The sequence below is a fragment of the Homalodisca vitripennis genome, chromosome 1 (assembly GCF_021130785.1).
Source record: "Homalodisca vitripennis isolate AUS2020 chromosome 1, UT_GWSS_2.1, whole genome shotgun sequence".
Taxonomy (NCBI): Eukaryota; Metazoa; Arthropoda; class Insecta; order Hemiptera; family Cicadellidae; genus Homalodisca; species Homalodisca vitripennis.
The window spans coordinates 56,257,205-56,278,361 of record NC_060207.1 but is presented as its reverse complement, the minus strand read 5'-3'; the positions used below and the strand labels follow the sequence as shown (position 1 = coordinate 56,278,361).

Sequence of the window (21,157 nt, the reverse complement as noted above, 5' to 3'; positions counted from 1 at the left end):
TGTTAAGTACTGTACTGGACAAAATTGTATATAAATAACTTGTTAAAGTTTTTACCACTTGCATGCTAAGCTATTTTAATCGGTCTATTTGTTGTAAGTCATATTGTTGTTTTGTGTCATGTTTAGATATGGTTTTGGCTACATAAGCAAATGTATTACTTATTAAATTATAAATTTGGTTCCAAACCAGTGTTTTCTTTTTGTCAATCCCATTAAAATTTGTAAATATCTTATTATCTTACAAAAATTTAAGTAAATACATACCACATCAAAATTAAAATAATAAAACATGACAGGTTGTTATTCCCTATAATACAAATATGTAATTTTTTACTACAATTTATTTTTTTATATTTAAACTGTAAAGTAAGTGGTTCATAGACTACAAATTCAATAATAAGTATTTAAATAATTTGTTAAAAAGTTATAAAAAATTATGTAATCAAAGTTCCAAGTTTAAAAAAAATTGTCATTAGATGCCCTTTCAGAACAGAATTAGTTGTAGATAACATGGTATACCATTGTTGTGTGATTTGTATATTTTTCAGCTTTGTATGTTCATACATATTATTAAATGATTATGGATATAATTCATGTCTTAATATTGTTATGACAATAAAGTATAATTTCAATTTCAGAATGCCTTTAACCGAGGTGGTGGAAACGGCGGAGGTGCTAATAGAGGTAACTTTGGAAATGACTTCAATGGTGGAGGAGGTGGTCCTGGCAGTGGAGGTGGTGACTCTGTTGAGGTTAGTTGTCTGTGTAAAACCTCTGAGTTATTCTAGTTTAGTAATAAACATATTTTGTTCCATGTTTAATGAATTTAGTATCCATGTTTTTGTAATTCATCATGGTTTCTTGTACTTGTGCCACTTCATTTATTATGATTTGAAAATAATATAAGTTAGATTAGATCATGACTTTATCTCTGGAATTATTTAACCCTACGTACCAATTGTTAGTAGTTCTTCATCCTGTGACTCCTTTGACACAAATATCCTCCCTCTGCCAATATTTCTACAGTTTGGTGTTGCAGGTGGCAGTGCCCAGAGCTGCTGTGGGTGTGGTCATAGGGAAGGGGGGTGACATGATCAAGAAGATTCAGGGTGAGACGGGGGCCAGAGTACAGTTTCAGCAGGGCAGGGATGACGGGCCAGGTGACCGCCGGTGTCTGCTAACAGGCAAGCCTGAGCAAGTGGAGGAAGCTCGACAGAGGATCGAAGAGCTCATAGATAGCGTGCTCGTGAGTCACACTTGTAACTGCATGAGCCCTTCCACTAACCTCTTGGACCTCCGCTTGGCCAAGTTTGACTAATTAGTGACACACATCAAGCCTGCTCTTTTGTTTTCTGGTTGTTGTTAATCTTCTCTTACCTGCTTTTGTTTTCTGTTATACACCTTTAAAGTGCCCAACCATTCGGTTCAGTCAGATATTTTAAAAGGAAAAAATTTATTTTTGTGTCTTATCAGCCAAGTAATTACCACATTTACCCATAGCCAATAAATATTAATTGAGTCTTATACAAAGTTTAATGATTCTGAAAGTCTTACCAAATGATAAAAATGTAGAGTAATTTAACATTTGACTACTTCAATGGTTTTAATGTTGATTGGACAATTTCTATTTTGTTTAAACTCTCAAATAATACATAACATGTCTACTTTTTGATGATTTTATATTTAATTATTTTATAATAAATAGGCAGCAAAGTAATTACAATACATAAAAACCATGTTTTTACAATGATCCCATTTTAATAAGGTTCCAATGAATTTAAATGTGCAATATAATTTTTCATAAATTGACTAACATTTCATATTTTTTCATTGCATAACAATAGATTAAGTTTGCTACTGTTTTAAATAGTTGAATTTTCTGTAAAAAAATAGTTCAAATCAATGCCTGTTTCAAATAAATGTATTTTTATGTGGTAATGTGTACAAGACAGCCACTTGTAGAGTTATTTTGATTTGTTTTGTTTGTCTTATAATAATAATGTAAGTTTTTGTAACTATGTAAGAATTGTATTTTAAACCTCCCTCTATTTTTCATAGCACTCAAGATAAATATATATGTTTTAATTAACTTGACTAAATACAACATGGTGTTTATTAGAGCAGTTTATCAGTTCTGTTCTCTGAGGCTGACAGTACAATATTTTTGTAGTTACCCAACTCTGAAATACATACATGTTGTTTTCTCTTCCCTTTGCTTATTTCAGTTTTAAATATTTCATAAGTTTGTGATTTTTTTTACTTAATGGATATTGGTTTTTTATTAAGTTGTTTTAACCAGTTAGTCTCAATGCTTCTATTTTGTGACCTGTTCATTTACTTTCTAGATATGCCTAGTATAATAATTAACCCATTAACATGTTAGGATGAGTCTAAATCGTGAACCACACCATATGTGCTTGAGAATATACTTTCATGGTGTCATGATGATTTTATATATATATCATGATATTAAACAAATAAAGCAATAATTTATCATGTTTTACATCCTAAATAATGTACTCTAAAAATATTTTGATTCTCATTTCTCTATAGTTGATGTTTTGGTTCCCTTCCACAATTTAAAAATAATTTTAAAAGTATAGATCAAGTTATCTGTTTCCTCCAACAAACCAGTGTCCTAAATATACACTAATGTTCTCAGCTGTCCATGTATGCAAGAGTCCCATGTCATTAATGGTGGTGCGTTTGATTGATTTGTGAATTACATTTTAATTTCAAGTTTGTTGATCTGATAGCAACATCCTTGCCTTTTGCACAGTCTGTCTTAATTATTCGATCAGTATATATATATATATATATATATATATTATATAAGCATATACACAAACACATACATAATACTTAGGCAGCATGTTTTATTTTAAACACACAGGTAGGAATATTGGTAATTTTATCAGAAGAAAGTTGTTGATTTATAATCCTCTTCCTTGTTTTTATATCAATGTCACTGAAGTATTTGTTAAATTTGGTCAAAAGGTTGGAAATATATAAATTGTAATTGCAGAGGAGAGACAGTGAGTCGGGCAGAGGAGGTGGACGAGGTGGCAACAGACCAGGAGGTGGTGGTCCTGGCGGTTTTGACAGGATGGGAGGAGGTGGTGGTCCTCGAGATTTCAACGACAGAGGCCCTGGAGGCGGGCGGGGTTGGGACAACAATGGCCGCATGGGTGGACCCGGTGGAGACAAGACGGAGTCCACTTTCACAGTTCCTGCAGCCAAGTGTGGTGTTATCATTGGCAGAGGTAGTGTACTTATAATCAACCTTGTTTTTTTATCGATAGGGGGATTTCTTTTAGAAAGAAATATATTATCAGCTACGCTAGTCTTGGTGAAGTGTTGTAAGGGTATCAAATACATTAATAATATGAAATACACATTTTTTTCTCAGATCATATTTTTCATACCTTGATACACTTAAAACCGGCTGTCACATATGTAATCTACAGTTATATTACAATTTTTTTTAGTCAATAATTTAGCCTCCACTAAATTCCGTAAAACGAACACTGCTATTTTTTTCTAAATATGTCAAATTTATGAAAATAAGTGGCCTTGAGCGTCGTCTCCCAAATATAAGCCAAAAAATCTTATAGTTGCTTATGTCTCCCAGATGGTAGCTAAATATTTAAACTGTGTAAGTATCTGTATTTCTGTCATTTTATATAAAGAATACTGGTAAATTTATTAATCACTTTGACTTAACTTCTAAAAGGTTGTTGCATTAGGCTTTAACATATTTCATGTACAAACAATAAAAACTAGTTATTATAAATATGTAAAGTAATGTCATAATTATTTTTAAAAACACAAACTTGCCAAGTTTACTGTAACTCCAGTTAGTAAAATCGTAGTTAATATATTTAATTAACCCTTTGAGTGCTGCAGCATTGTTAATTTTGATGTTTCGTATTTCGATAATATTTTATATAGTACAAGGTTATTTTGGCTAAATTACCTACCAACTAGCTGTATTCAATAGGTTCCAAACTATCCATAAATACGAGTTTTATGTTGTTTCCCTACTCTGATTAAATTTGTGGTACTTATCAGGAGAGTCACTACTTTTTGGACGAGTTTTCCTTATCGGGGATAAAATAAATTACAGTATTAAAAAGAACAGACTTTATGATAATGTATTTGTCTTTGCATTTACTAATCATATTTATTCGTGTCGTCTTAATGTTTTATTTGATGTATTGTGAAAACTATGTGTAATTTCTAAACTCTGATATATTAAGTACAATTTATTAAAGTCAAAGTCAAATACTTTATTGCCATTGATCATTACAATGAAATAGGCACAGTCACATTTATACATTAAAAAACAGGCTATTAAATAAGATACATAAATAAGACATTTCATGAATGAACAATTAGACAGATAAATAGGCTACTTATGCTTAAAAGATAAGGCAAACATCAGTTTGTAAAAACTCCTCTACAGAATAAAATGGATTATTCTGTAACCAGGTGGTCAATTTGTGATTAAAATTAGATATTGGAGTGTCATGAGCCGAAACGTGTAATTTGTTAAAAAATTTGACACAATTTACCTGATGTGAGGAGCCTGTTTTTGATAGGCGATGCTGTGGCAAGTCAAGCTTATGGCTGAATCTAGTCAAATGGCAATGAAAATGCTGCCTAGTGAAAAATAAATGTAAGTTAGTTTTTGTGTAGATAAGGATATGGTAGATGTACAAATTGATCACTGTAAGAATTTTAGCTTGGATGAACAAAGGTCGGCAGTGTTCAAGATACCTGGCTCCACACAGTGTTCTGACGACTTTCTTTTGTATGATGAGAATATCCGATACACCAGAAGAATGACCCCAAAGAATTAGACCATAAGATAAGTGTGATTGAAACAGTGCAAAATAGGAAGACCTCAGATGTTCTATTGATATTAAAGCTCTTAATTTCCATAGTAAATAGCTGACTCTCGAGATTTTTATACACACATTATTTACATGCTGAGCCCAGGTCAATTTCGAATCAATAACAAAGCCTAACAACTTTACAGGATGAGGCTTTTCTTTAGATGTTAAACTCAGCAACAGATTTTGAGTTTTTTCTGGATTGCAATGTAATTTGTTGGGAGGTGAACCAATTTAATGCTCCGGTTTGAGCATTTTCAATCTCTGTTTGAAGGACGTCCAGATATCGGTTACTCGAGAAAAGAGACGTGTCATCCGCATAGATAACTGAGTTTACATTTAAGTTCACTGAGAGGTCATTAATTATTACAGTAAAAAAGAAAGGTCCCAATACAGACCCCTGTGGGACTCCAATTGTTACCTCTTTCATTGAAGAATTACACCCCTTAATAGATACAAACTGCTTTCTATCCGATAGATAAGAGGTAATAATCTGACAAGCACTCTCAGAAATACCATAATATTTGAGTTTTTGAATGATTGAATCAAAGGGGACACAATCAAAAGCTTTGCTTAAATCTAAGAGAGATAGAGCCGTTGATTCCCTCCTCTCGAAGGCCACAAGGGTATGATTAATAACCTCCAACACCGCTGAAGTTGTGGACCTGCCTGGCCGAAAACCAAATTGTGATTCAGACAGGAGATTGAAATATTCAAAATACCAAAAAAGCTGTTGGTGCATGATGGTTTCCAAAATTTTAGAGAAAATGGGGACAATAGAAACTGGACGATAACTTTGCGGCTTGTCCTTGTCACCTTTTTTGCAAATCGGAATAACTTTTGACACTTTTAAAGAGTCAGGGAAAAAACCCGCCTCCAGACATTTATTGAAGACAATAGCCAATGGCCTTTTGATTTCATGGATGGTTTTCTTGATTATATTGTTAGATAACCAGTAATAGTCCATACTTTTGGAATTTGAGAGTTTAGAAACCATTTTAACTAAATCATCTGGTTTAATTTCTTTCCACTGAAATGAGTTAGGAGGAACAGGAATATTACCCAATAAATCCATGAAAGGAGAATTATTCTGTGGCAGATTGTTTGAGAGCTCAGTGACTGAATCAAGGAAAAACTGGTTAGTAAGTTCAGGATCTAAGTAAATATCTTTGGAAGAAGCAGGAGATTTTTCCAAATTGATTATTTCCCAAGCAGCCTTACAACTGTTAGCTGATGTCTCTATATACTGCTCATAAGCTTGCCTTTTTGCGGTGGTCAGATTTGACCTGTAAGTTCTTTTAGAAGCTAAATACACGTTGTAGGCTACAGGTGTCTGCTCTGACCCCCTATCTCTAAGGCATTTATGAACATTAAAAAAATTTAACATAACATTTCTATCTTCTGCCAATTTATCATTATACCAGTTGATTTTCCTATTACTATTAATATTCTTCTTTTTACTTTTACTGATTAGTGGAGAGCTAAAGTGCCACAAGTCTACATATTTCTTAAAAAAATTATTAAAAAGTTGTTCTACCCCTAAGTTCAATAACATATTTTCATCCAATTCATTCCATTTTTCCTCCTTCAAAAACATAATAAATTTATTTATTTGTGCCGCATTTTGTTTTCTAAACTCAAATTTAATACTACCCATATTCTCTTTTGAATTCTTATTCTCCAATTGTCTTACATAAATATTAATCATGCTAGATTTATGATCGGCAAATTGATACTCCATATTGCAATTTTTATACAAGTCCTCTGAGAAATTGACCAGAATATTATCTATACATGCCTTTGCATGGGTTGGAGACTTGACAGTACAGTTTAAATTTAGAGATCTGAGTAAATTAGAGAAACTGATAGAAATATTTTGATCAATCAACGCCATTTTGATGTTGAAGTCACCACAGACTGTCACCAGGCTGTTTTTTTTAAAGATTGATTTCATTGCCAATTCAAAATTGTCAAAAAAAACTTTGAGATTGCCCTGAGGAGACCTATAAAGACTTACAAGGATGATATTCTGTTCAATCAGCCTGACACCACACAACTCAATATCTAACTCCGCATTATACTGACTAAAATCTAAAACTTCAAACTTTATACTACTTTTTAAGAAAATCCCCGACCCCCCATTCTTTTTTTCTCTTCTACAATAGAAGCTTGCAGGCAAATATCCACTGGGCACAAACAAGTCAATTTCATTTTCTGTCATCCAGTGCTCCGAAACACAAATTGCATCTATCTTATGACTTTCGCCCACATGTTCAAGCTCAAGTAGCTTGTTACGTATGCATTGTACATTAGCCTGCAATATTCTTATAAATTTCCTACAGTTAGCTTTACTTTTGAAAGGAATGTCATTATTGTTATCCGACACCCTCATATCTTTACCAGACTTCTGATAACCAAGGCCTTGGTTACCTCTACAACAGTTCACACTTTGTGAATAAAGGCTTGTCTCTATGGTGGTGCAGCTGGATCTGTCAGTAGACAGTTTCCCAAAGAGGCCGGCATTTCCTTTTCCCCATCCATGAGTGGCTCAGAGCCTGAAGTGAAGGCTGTAGCACAGATACCATCAGCAGCGTTTGAGTTAGGTGACCTCTCATCAGTTTTGCTGGCACATACTTCTTGTGGAGCAGTTCCCTGGGTCGTGGACACTTCTATCTTCTTGGTCTCATCCAATGCCTCCCAAATTTGTCCTGCAAGCCAGTGCTTCCCTCTTACATTTAAGTGCATGCCATGCTGAGTATGCACGTGTCTGTCTGCTCTACTAAGCTTAACCAGATAGACATTGGGGAACTCTTGACTAATAGTTTCTAGCTTTTTATTAAATTGTCTAACCTCTTCATTAACACATGACCAAGTTTGTAAGTCGTGCCTAAAGGGTAAGTCCATTAAGACTACTCTAGAATTATTATATTTTACAATTGTTTCTTTAATTGCATTTTGTGCTTCATTTCGGGAAACATCATTAGACCCACATGCAATGGCCAGCACATCATCAGGACCCAGTTCTTCACCATCAATGTTGTCAAAGTTCAAAATCTGCTCGGCTAAACCTCCAGGCCTAATAAAACCGACAGCTTCCAATGACTTAGTGTGTTTTTTAAGTTGCTGCTGATGTTTATTTAAGTGAAATGTTAAATCACGGCCATGGCTATCGGCGCATAAAAGCAGTTTTTGTTTAGTTCCGTTATTCTTTCTTATATTAATATGACCTCTTCGTTCTTGATGAGCAGACGAGACTTTTTTGTAAGTTTTTTGCCGGGTAAGAGACTGTGGACGTTCGTATGGAGTACTGATAGTGTTGGATGTGATAGTGCATTCATTGTAATCAGACTTTTCTGATTCAGAGTCATTCTGGCCCGCACTGCAAAAGAATTCTCTGAAGTGAAGTCCGAATCCACTACATTCTTAATTACTCCAAATGATCGCTGTTTCCTCCGACAAGAGCTTTTGGACACTTCCTGCCATTTATTATCAACAGAAGGAGGTTTTTGTTTATTATTAATATTCTTAAGAGGGGGAAAGCAATTAAGACAGGTGAATTTCTCCGGACTCAAAGGATCATACTGTTTTTGCTGATCAGAACTTTCCCTTTGTAAGATTTTAATTATACTTTCCAGTGTTTGTATTGTTTCAAGCATTTTTTTAGTCTCTTCCTTATAAATCACACACCTCATACAATTTCCAGATTATTATATTATTAATTAATGCCGGTACCGGGCAGCATTTTGTTTATACATATAATTCCATGTTTGTTTTTATTGTAGAATCATATATTATACATGGGTTTTATTTAGAATTTTATGGTCTGTATCATAGTATAAAGAAAAAAAAATGAAAAATACTGTATACACTCAAATTAGGTTCACACTTATCTTTTTATAAAAGAGTTAAAATATTTATTGGTAAAAACTTAAATTTGTATAAAGCAAACTTTGTTTTTAACAATATGTTTCATATTCTTCATTTAATTACAAAAAAACCCAACAAAATTAGTAAAATCTGTTGGATAGTAGTTTTACAACAGCTTTTTTCCCAAAAGCTTACTACAAACTACAACTACTACAAACAGCATGGCACTTATGCTCATGACTTGGGAAAATGCTGGCAGCACTATAAGGGTTAAAACAGAAATAAAGTGTAATCTAACTATAATAAGATCCATTAAAGTGTACAAACTACACTAAGTATTAAATTAAAATTTGTATACGAGTTCCATCACGATTTATAAACTTTTAATTAAACTCTTTTAGAACTATAGTTGTTTAATTTAAAAACCGAAATGAAGGTAGAGGCATTTCAAAAAAGGTTTTTATATTTAATGTATTTTGTTTCTTTTTAATTATTCTATCATTACCGAACATTTGATATAGTGTCATGGTATATTCTTTTGTACAAAACTGTGCACATGCTTGAACAAAATGCACAGCTTACGACACACAGTCATAAAACTTTACAAACTATCATAGTATTCACCACTCATGTTGATCTGAGATAAGTACGATTTTTTGAAGATTCTAGGTTAATCTTTATTCCACGATTTTTGTTTCTTATTTCTCATAACCTTTGTTATATAGTTCTAAGATTAATCATTCAATCTTTACCATCCTAAAATCAATATAAATTTGTAAAATGCTTCTTTTGAGATTAATAATATATAACAAATTTGGAGTATATTACGTAAAATAATATTTATTATATAATTTTTTCTTTTTAGATCTTTTAGCCGAATATCATGACATTTAATAAACAATTAATTTCAGGTCATATTTTATATTTGTTTGAATTTTGTGTCGGAGGAACTATGTTTGAATTTGATAAAATAATGCTTGAAATTTCTGTATTCTATTGCAAATATTTCTTACCCAGGGTAACCCTCAAGCTGGCAATGGTGCCACTCTGTACTGACAGCACTGTTTTAATAAACCTGCAAGCATTTTCTATTATCTATCACATTTCGTTATTTATCATTCAGTAGGAAACTTTTATACACCAGTTTATTTACAAAGATGCGGGCAACAATATAGTAATAATATAATGGTTACAATTTTGAAAATATTTTCAAATTAATGTATGTTGACATCAAATTTGCAAAAAGTATAACTTGTTTTACATCTATGCCGACTAAAATAATTTTAATTTTTATAACTTATTTCAAAAGTTCCATTTTTACTTGGATTTTTATACCAAAGTGCAGTTACTTTTCCGTTAAATGCAGCTTAGAAATGTGTCTGATGCTTAAACTCATAAATTACAAAAGTATGAAACGAATAAGTTTAAAACATTGTGCGATGCAAAAATCCACAAAAACTATTTAGTCTGTAACATTGTCTTGTTTGTTTATATTAAAAACAAACATGGCCTACCCAAATTATACCACAAGATGTATAAGTCATTTATAAAAAAGATCAATACTTAAAAGTGAAACATTTGTGCAACTCTGCTTTGGCAATGAATATTCATTTTCAATAGTCCTTCTGAATTGAAAGATTAATATTCGAAGCATGCCAGCTCTCAAGGGTACTTTTGTAACCCTACAAACTTCAAGAAGAATCTGATTGGCTGAGAGCTCAAAATCATAATGGTTTAATATTTGCCCACAAGTTTCTCCTTTCAGCACCGAGTCTATTCTGCATTTCATCTGTCATTGCTACTACTGAGCAGCAATAGGTTTGAGTCTAGCTTTGACCAATCAATCAATCAATCAATGATGAAGCCATTATTCGTTATAGCAAAAAAGGAACAATTAAGCTAAGCACCAGAGAGACTTAAAAGAGCTGTTCAATATTTTAACAAGTTTTTGTTACAACAAGAAAACAAAATGTGTGTGACCTATAAAGGGTTAAGGGTTTGTACATGATTAGATAAGGCTGATTTAACATCTATTTAGGTGTGTGACAGTTTTAAGTGTTTCAAACTTAAAAAAGAGTATTATATAAGAACAAAATTATTTAATATTTCTTTCTTGACCTCCACCATAACTAGTGTGGCTGACTTTCAATTTATTTTTAAAGAAAATTTCTCTTTATCATTTTCAAGAAAAAACAGGTTGTATGCTTTTTACACTGTAAATTGGTTCTCGTTTCTAGATCAGAAGGTATTTAGTGTATCCTTTTTATAATAACTTAAGCTTAATTATAATGTTTACATGTTAACGTTTTGGACTTTCTATGAGTTTTATAGTAAGAGGTAATAATAAATAGTTAATTTCAAGAGCTTATGTGATTAATGCATTGAAAATCATGTTGATACTTTGTTAGTGTGCCTAAAACACTTATTCCCAGTATAATTATAACGAGTTCTAGAGTTAAAGTATACTTTGAACTTATATTCAGTATTGTGCAGTTTTGGTACAAAATTAAATAAAAGATAAGTATAGAAAATGACAAACATCCTTCCAGTCTCAACATTTACCTTATGAGGGAGTAAATCATGTTGATACTTTGTTAGTGTGCCTAAAACACTTATTCCCAGTATAATTATAACGAGTTCTAGAGTTAAAGTATACTTTGAACTTATATTCAGTATTGTGCAGTTTTGGTACAAAATTAAATAAAAGATAAGTATAGAAAATGACAAACATCCTTCCAGTCTCAACATTTACCTTATGAGGGAGTAAATCATGTTGATACTTTGTTAGTGTGCCTAAAACACTTATTCCCAGTATAATTATAACGAGTTCTAGAGTTAAAGTATACTTTGAACTTATATTCAGTATTGTGCAGTTTTGGTACAAAATTAAATAAAAGATAAGTATAGAAAATGACAAACATCCTTCCAGTCTCAAGATTTACCTTATGAGGGAGTAAATCATGTTGATACTTTGTTAGTGTGCCTAAAACACTTATTCCCAGTATAATTATAACGAGTTCTAGAGTTAAAGTATACTTTGAACTTATATTCAGTATTGTGCAGTTTTGGTACAAAATTAAATAAAAGATAAGTATAGAAAATGACAAACATCCTTCCAGTCTCAACATTTACCTTATGAGGGAGTAAATCATGTTGATACTTTGTTAGTGTGCCTAAAACACTTATTCCCAGTATAATTATAACGAGTTCTAGAGTTAAAGTATACTTTGAACTTATATTCAGTATTGTGCAGTTTTGGTACAAAATTAAATAAAAGATAAGTATAGAAAATGACAAACATCCTTCCAGTCTCAACATTTACCTTATGAGGGAGTAAATCATGTTGATACTTTGTTAGTGTGCCTAAAACACATTCCCAGTATAATTATAACGAGTTCTAGAGTTAAAGTATACTTTGAACTTATATTCAGTATTGTGCAGTTTTGGTACAAAATTAAATAAAAGATAAGTATAGAAAATGACAAACATCCTTCCAGTCTCAAGATTTACCTTATGAGGGAGTAAATCATGTTGATACTTTGTTAGTGTGCCTAAAACACTTATTCCCAGTATAATTATAACGAGTTCTAGAGTTAAAGTATACTTTGAACTTATATTCAGTATTGTGCAGTTTTGGTACAAAATTAAATAAAAGATAAGTATAGAAAATGACAAACATCCTTCCAGTCTCAACATTTACCTTATGAGGGAGTAAATCATGTTGATACTTTGTTAGTGTGCCTAAAACACTTATTCCCAGTATAATTATAACGAGTTCTAGAGTTAAAGTATACTTTGAACTTATATTCAGTATTGTGCAGTTTTGGTACAAAATTAAATAAAAGATAAGTATAGAAAATGACAAACATCCTTCCAGTCTCAACATTTACCTTATGAGGGAGTAAATCAATGTTTGTTATCATTCAAATAATCTTATCAAATATTTTAAAACTTAATATTTATGCATCATCCTGACTGCTACAGTCTAGTGATGTGACTCGCTCATATATACTGTGAAGTAAGGATACTGTTTACATTACAAAGCAAATAATAAGTACTAATTGTATTTTACTTAAGATTGCTGATATATATGCCCCTAGTTATAAAATTATTAAAATATTTTGGCTTTAACTAGGAGGGGAGACAATAAAACTGATAAACCAGCAGACAGGAGCGCATTGTGAGTTGGACAGAAGACCTCCAGCAAACCCAGCTGAGAAGACTTTTGTTATTAGGGGTGCCCCAGATCAGATTGAGAATGCCAAGAGGTTGATTGCTGAAAAGCTTGGAATGGTAAGTAAAATTTGTGTAGAAAACTGAATTGAACTGTTCCTGTATTCAATAAATTTAATATAAGAGGTTGATTGCTGAAAAGCTTGGAATGGTAAGTAAAATTTGTGTAGAAAACTGAATTGAACTGTTCCTGTATTCAATAAATTTAATATAGTAAAAAGGAAGATGCATTATTAGTTCTGGAGGTTAATTTGTACAACACAGATAATATTAAAACTGTTGTTTAGTGTATTAATTTAGTACCACATTAATATGTGCCGCATTCTCTTTTATAGTTTCCACAGACTCAAATCTTGCCCCTTTTAATGCATACTTCACCTTAGATAACAAGAAGTCGCATGGTGCAAGATCTGGTGAATAAGGTGGATAATCTAACATCGGGATGCTGTACTTGGCTAGGAACTTCCCCCTTCCACATTTTTGGGTGCTTTTTTCTTACTACCCAGTGAAGGTACACAATCCCACGGATATGAAAAAAGAAACATTTCAATTTGACTTGCTCATTTGAATTTTTGGTCCTCAGTGTAGTTGGGCTCTTCCAGTGCATGGATTGGCGCTTTCTTTCTGGATCATAAGTAAAACACTAAGCTAACATTCACTGACATATATTTATTTCAGTAAATTATAAATTTCAGTAGCAGTTTTTCCAAGTTTAAGTAAAATTTCACAATAATTCGTTGCTCTACTATTAAACTAACCATTTTATCCGGGGGAAAAAAAAAAAAAAAAAAAAAAAAAAAAAAAAAAAAAAAAAAAAAAAAATGCTAACGTAGGCTCTGACTAAACTGTGTTGTCTACAGAAGCGAGACTAGCTAGACTAAAGAGAGACTGGTTTACGTTAAACAGCTGTTGATTTATAGTGATTGATGCATGCCTCCTTGATCCACAGCAGCATCAGTCTTGTTATTTAATAGCCATACCTCGTGTAAGAAGATTCTAAAAATAGGATTTACCTTATATTTTAAAATATATCCCATTTTATAAAACTTGCCCTAAAGTACTTCAGATTTAAAATACCTAACTTGACGAAGGAGACAAAGCTGATGCAGAAGGCCTCATACATAATTTGTATGAATTTGATCTAAACAGAATTCAAAATGTTTTGTAGAAACACATTCAACACGTGTAACATAACCTCACAAACGTATCAAAACTAATGAAACAGCAGTCAGTTCCAAGGTTGGGTTAACATAGCAGAGCTAATCAATCCATATACTTACACATGATTTATATTTTATTGTGTCGATCACACTAGCACCTCAATCCTACAATGCACTGTGTAAAACCAGTGAACCTGATATATTTATGTTTAAATATTATATGAATAACTTTTTAAAATAGGACCTTTCAAAAACTGTTAGAAACTTTGGAACAAATTATGAATTATAAAATATTATTATCCTGCTCCCCTTAAAGGGAAACCAAACAGTTGATCCCAACACTGTGCAGTGAATTATCAAATTATTTTAAACTGTTAGTCAGGTTACCAATCATCCGACTAGTAAAAAAAAATCTGTAGTCAACCATAAAAACATTTTTTATGAGTTTGATGTAACCCACAAGGAAAGTATAAAATATGTGGTATTTTTGAAATCAGTGAAAAATCTTGCTTTATTTTAAGAAAGTTGCTCCTAGAGATTTGTTTCTATGTTCAAAAAACCTCAGTGATTTTCATAAGTGCAACCCAGAAATACCACACTCATTAATGGTTTATGCACTTTTCTTCAAAAAGTCATAAAAATTTTATTTATGAAGGGAAACTAAATTATTTGTCATTGGTCTTTTTGGTAATAAGATTGTCTGTATAATACAAGAAAAAAAACAACTGACATGCAAAACAATTTTGTATTCTTAAAAATATCTAGTTACCCAAAAAATGTTCAATAGTTTATTGGGTTTGGCATGCTGTAGAGGTTTCCAAAATATCATTAACACAAAACCCATAATACTTTTCAAAACAACACTTTATTATTTACACATAAAATCTAATTTCACTTCATTATCTTAACAAATAAAAAAAACTTGCTTTTTATAAAAAAAAGCCACTATAGTCTTAGTTTTTGCACTATGCCTACTGGTAGTGTGACAAGTGTTAATATTACTTGAGGGATGAAACTGTTTAGTTGGCAACTGTGTATGTATATATGTATAGTTTGTCAATGAATAACCAGGTGAAAAGGTCTTAGTATAGCTAACAAAAAAAGTCAATCTAAAACCTAACATAAACAACACTTAAAGTCTTGTATCATTTAAAAATCAAAAGCATCTGTGAAAGGGATACCATTTAGTCCTTTTGTGCTTTCGGCAAAGCATACACAACATTCTTTCCTTACCATCAGGTATAAAAATATAAAAAGATTTTGTGACTATTATTATTTGCATCTCCACCTTCATTCTTCTCATGAGTGGGATATCTGAATACATGTTTGTGTATTTCACCATTCTTTAAAGCAAGGACATCATGATCTTTAAAGCAAAATAGTTCGAAGTGTGATGTGGCAGGTGAGTTACGAGGCAGACAATGTTTTACACCAGGTAGTTCTTGGAAGATCAAATTAAGAGTAAATGTTAGATCATCACCTTCATTTACACTTTACCAACCAACGTTAGAATCACCCAAATCATGAGAAGAGCTAGACATGCATACGTTGTTTTGTGGACAACCTCTAGGCCTAGTGACATTATGGGTTATTTCACTATCACTCACTTCATCAGAGTCGTTACTACTTGACAGACAAGGTTGAGTAGTAGAAAAATCTTGTAAAAATGACTTTGCATCTGATGTCCCAGGTTAATTTTGGTCCCAATTAGGGTTAGCATCAGAATCGTCCACAATATCAGATGATGTCTTATACATCACTTTCATTGAAAACATCTTCTTACAGTGTTTTCACTGAGTGGTGGATGATTGTGTTTCATTTTGGATTAAAACTGTGTATAGATATAATTCTGAAAATCACAACACTCATGAGAATACAAATAACTTCAGAACTTCAAACAACACATAAAACACTACAGCTGAGTAACCAACAATTCAGCTGCGCAAGTACATCAAAGATAACCAAATATTATGGGTTCTACTTTAAAAAAAATTTATCGTCAATAGCAACCATTTTCCTGAAAGACTATTTATTTTTTAACATTTGTATACAGCCTATATATATATATATATATATATATATATATATATATATATATACATTGGCTTTTTTTGTTCCCTTAGGACAAAAATCTTATAAATTGCACTTAGTCCTGTAAGAACCTTAGCGCTGCTTCCAGAGTAACAGGATGGGTAAGGTTAGGGGGTAGGGGCCACCTCCTATTGAGATCCATGAAGAAGAATTAGAGCAATAATCTCAGTCATGTCCCCCCAGAAGAAGGAGAGGCTAGCTCTGAACCAGCCTCCAGTCAAAGCATAGAGGGGGTGGTACACCCTTGTTGAGGCTAGCAAGAAACTCTAGAACAAACCCCACCAACTCCAACAGTCATCTCCCACAGTAGACTAGACCTATCGAACTGCCCTTGCATCCCAGAATCTCGTCACTTGCGGTTAGTGATATGCCGCTCCTGGACATCCATAAGGTTGCCCAGATTTAAGTGACTCGGTTTTTGCTGTGCACAGTGGTAAGGTATAACTGGTATATATAACTGGAGGTATAAACCAACCAGAAGTGATCCCTCCGGGGTAAGCCTATTTTGGCTTTATAAATATTACTACATATTTATTTTCGGGACGTCTGAGAAAGAGGATGCTATGATTTTTAGAACATATAACAAATGTCTGGATAACTGGATGTTGGCATTGAAAGGATGAATTAAGAAAAATGTCTGCAATAGTCATGCTAGAGAACTGTTACTTACTGATCCTTGAAGAAAATGTTCATAATAATATTTAAATCTGGAAGAAATTTCACGGAGAATCCATGTGAAAAACATTCCATTATAGGTACTAACAAGAGAAAGAAAAAAACAGTTTTTTGAGTGCAGCAAGTCAACGACACAATCAATAATTAACTTAAATCACATAGATTTGTTGGTTTTGTCATTACACACAGCTCTGTTATACATTTAATCTTTGCTTTATGTCTTAGTTTCTAAAATCCTTTCAGTGTGCATACAATTTGGAATACTTGGTATATTAAATCGTGTTTTCCCAAAAGTTATCTCATTATGCTGTAAAAACTTTACATTTTTATCTTCAGCTGTTTATATGTGAGCCTGGTGATAAAATTCCATACAGTTTTACTTCATATGCAGGTAATTTCATGTGGATTTACAATAAAATCTTTTTTCTGTATTCTGGCAAGTTATCTTGAAGAATTAAGAATTTGTCATTGAATAATTTTTGCTGATCCAAAATTAATTGCATCATTTTTATTCTTATATATATAAAGCTAAGGTACCCAAGAGAGATTGTTGAAAAGTATGTGTTATGTAGCCAGGACCGGGTCCAGGTAATGCAGGACCACCACAACAGTTCGGTATGGGAGGACCAGGAGGACCACAACAGCACTTTGGAGCTCAAAACTGGCAGCAGCCAGGTGGCTTTCAGCAGCCCTGGCAGAACCCTCAACCACACCCACAGGACCCTAGTCAGGGTGGCAATCCGGTTCAGGTGAACCCTCAGACTGGCCAGCCCGACTACAGTGCCCAGTGGGTCGAGTATTACCGTTCCTTGGGCATGCACAGGGAGGCCGAGTTGATAGAGCAGCAGGCCAAGGCCAACAAGGTATTTATTGCATTTGTAATGCTTTGGAAATATTAAGGATTCTTTTTTTCTAAGTGTAGGTTGTTTTCTAATTATTGTTTTAAAAGTGAAAACATTCATCCGCAATTGAAGACAGATTTTGCCTGAACTTTGTTATTGCAACCATAGATAAATGGTCATATGAAATGTTTGAGCAGGGCATGGGACCGCAGGCGCCAGGTGGAGGTACAGGGGCAGTGCAACCCCAGGCCACACAGCCTCAGCCTGTCGCTCAGGCGGCAACTCAGAATGGTCAGCCTGACTACAGTGCCCAATGGGCGGAGTACTACCGTTCTATTGGCAAAATTAAGGAAGCTGAAGCCATTGAGGCGAGCATGAAAAGCAAGGTTAGTACTCTGTACAATTGTGTTCAGTGTTATGTATCATGATACACATCAGGCATCTGATGATAATGAATTTATACAGCAACAAGGAGCAGGAACAGTGGCAGCAGCAGGTGGGGCAGGACCTCAGCCTGGTGGTCCACAGCAAGCGGCTGGAAATCCCTACCCTCAGGCACAGTACGGCTACCAGGCAGGGGCCTTCTATGGCGGGGCTCCGGGGGCCCCTCAACCCACCCCACAACCTGGCGCCCCTCAGTATGCCCAGTACCCCAACTACGCAGCCTACGCTGGACAGCCTGATAACTAAATAACATTGTGAGTATTTGTTTTCTTTGATCTTTGCTGTGGTTTAAATTTATATCTTAAGATATAAAGGTATATACATTGTGGTATACATAATTATCTGTTTATAATAATCTTGTTACTGTGTTTGTATTTTTCAAGCTTCATTCTTATTTTCAGGATGAAGCCGCAGAATTTCCTTTTATTGAATGTGCTATTTGTGTAAATAAATGTGTTGTGGGATCTTGTTTAAAATTTTGAATCAACATTTTAAGATCTCATTTGATTAAATTGTTTGTTTTATTATATGCCCAATATTATGACTGTGAAAGATAATGGTTTTGTATGTTTTTCTTTCTTGTGTATGTCATTCTTGTTAAAGTTTCCTTGTACATCTTTATTGTTTTGTATATGCAACTTTATTTTTCGTAAACCTTCTGTACAGGCAAGAGCTTCGGACTCAATTGCAACAATTGTTTTCTTCGAAACAGTGTTAATTGGTGTCTATGTATGTTATAATATTTCTTTTTATCTGTTCGATTCATTTGTTTTTATATGTGTAATACATCATAAATGTCTAATGTGAACAATTTTATTCACATACAAAAAAACTGAATTTAGTATGCTTATTTATAAATAAGATAATAACTAGTGATTCGGGTGGCATTAATATCTATATCTCACAATGGTTAAAACTGCAGTGTTTTATTTTAAATAAAATAATTCTAGTAATTTTAAAGTATTGTAGTCACTAATAAAAATTAATAAATCTTGAAATTAATGTAAACTTTGGAAATTGTTTGAACTAAAACAATCAACTATAACTTTTGTCATCAGCCTTCTACAGCCTCCAAACATTTTGCTACAGTTAATTAATTTCATTAACTAAACTTGTAAATAGTATTTTGATTTTAAATTTGTTATGTTGTTTTTATTGGTACATAATTGAAATAACATTTTATGGTTCTAAAAAGTATTTTGTTAATGTTGCATTTGTTTCTTTTTTGTTTTAATTTTTGTATTTACCATTTGTTCCAAAAGTTACAGACCAGTGTAATAGTTTTCAAAGAATAATATCATGACATCCGTGCTTCAAACAAGGTAAAAAAATGTCCAGTTCCGCTAATGGACTGATACGCAAGTACGCGGCCGGGATAAATTTATTATTAACCCTTAGACTAGGTCCATTATAAATTATGTATACTGTGATTAGTAGTTTAAACAATATGTAACTTTCAAGACTCTAAGGTTTCTAGTGAAGAAAAACACAGGGTGATTGGAAGCAGAGCATCATCCTTCCAAGTTTCCATCAATAATAAAATTAGTAATTTCTAAAACACTGACTTCAATAAATACTAAACTAAAAGAATTATATAGTCACAAATAAATTGGTTTTTAATAAAACTGAAAAAACTTGTACCTGAAAACAAATTGTTATACATTTAGAAAGAGAAGTAAAACAATTTTACAATTCAAATTTCTAAGTTTTTCCATGTACCTTACTGACCATTGAGGTCTAAATCTTATGTATTCCATCTGTTTTTCAATCCTAAGCATATAGTTTCAAAACTACCTAAACTAAAAAGGTAATAAAGAAAACCAAGACATGTTTCTTCAACTTCAATGGTTAATATTTTGTCACTTTTCAGTGACATTATAAAAGGCATATATAATAATAAAAAATATATATACATATATGGAAAAATATATTTTTCCAAATTTGGTGGCCTTTTAAAAATAATTTTAGGACCTCTGTGAGAAAGATGATCCTTTCTTTGTTTCTGGAAAATGTTTTATATATATATATATATATATATATATATATATATATATATATATATATATATAATACTATAAATATTTACAAAATTAAATAATTAAACTAACTAAATATAAACAAGAAAAAGAATTAAAATAGAATAAACAGGGGAAAATACCTCACAGCTGATGTTTAATCAGAAATACCATTTAATGAATATATTTAAATAAATTTAATATATATATATATATATATATATATATATTAAATTAGTATAGATAGCAAAATTAAAATAGACATATCTTTTTTATGAATATTAAATGTTAAATTTCTACATTTTTCACAAATTTCCCATGGGTCTTCTCAAGAAGATAGGGGTTACTGATGGTATTAAAAAATAGTGTTTGGGGCATTAATCTTATTTTTAGTGTTTTTTACATTTACTAGATAACCTACTACAAAGGTGAAACTGGCATCAGACATTGGAACACCTGGTACTTATAGTATATTTTTAATCTACCTCTTATCCTGTCTTGTCAGTAACCTAGTTAATTTATTTTAATTATTTTAAAGGTTATGCTTATTTAGTGGTTGGTTCAGTCTTTGTTTACTTATTTGGTGAATTGCTGCTTATTTTCCTTTTGTGAAATTAATGGACTTTTTTATTTAAGATTAGATAAAAACTTTTACCACTTATTGAAGTCATAAAGTATTTTCTTCTTTCCACATGCTAATCTTTGCCTGTCTCTTTATTTCAATTTATACTTTCCCTGGTGTAAATTATACATTCTTTTAGTTTACCGTAAAAGGTGTTTGCCAACAGTCTAAAGGCACTGTGTTAGGAATTCTAACCAAATTATATATAAAGTGTGATATTTATTTGTAATGGAGAAGCTTGGTACATAAAAAACTAACCTCATGTCACATTTTATGTCTACATTAACAAAATATATTCCATATAATAATTTAT

General features: G+C 32.3%; 1 protein-coding gene across 5 annotated transcripts in view; it reads left to right on the top strand.

The window, feature by feature from the left end:
* Positions 1 to 21,157, top strand: part of LOC124361892 (far upstream element-binding protein 1) — a 140,223-nt gene that overhangs the window by 48,387 nt on the left and 70,679 nt on the right. For 4 of the 5 annotated variants that reach the window (XR_006922403.1, XM_046815958.1, XM_046815970.1 and 1 more), the window contains 7 exons: positions 639 to 752; positions 1,040 to 1,246; positions 3,026 to 3,263; positions 12,898 to 13,055; positions 17,494 to 17,784; positions 17,961 to 18,149; positions 18,229 to 18,461. Coding sequence is in view for 4 of the 5 variants with exons in the window: in XM_046815958.1 (XP_046671914.1) it covers positions 639 to 752; positions 1,040 to 1,246; positions 3,026 to 3,263; positions 12,898 to 13,055; positions 17,494 to 17,784; positions 17,961 to 18,149; positions 18,229 to 18,453 (1,422 nt within the window). In the remaining variant the exon portion in view is untranslated. The remainder of the gene's footprint in view (positions 1 to 638; positions 753 to 1,039; positions 1,247 to 3,025; positions 3,264 to 12,897; positions 13,056 to 17,493; positions 17,785 to 17,960; positions 18,150 to 18,228; positions 18,462 to 21,157) is intronic. The other variant, XM_046815979.1, reaches the window with a different exon arrangement.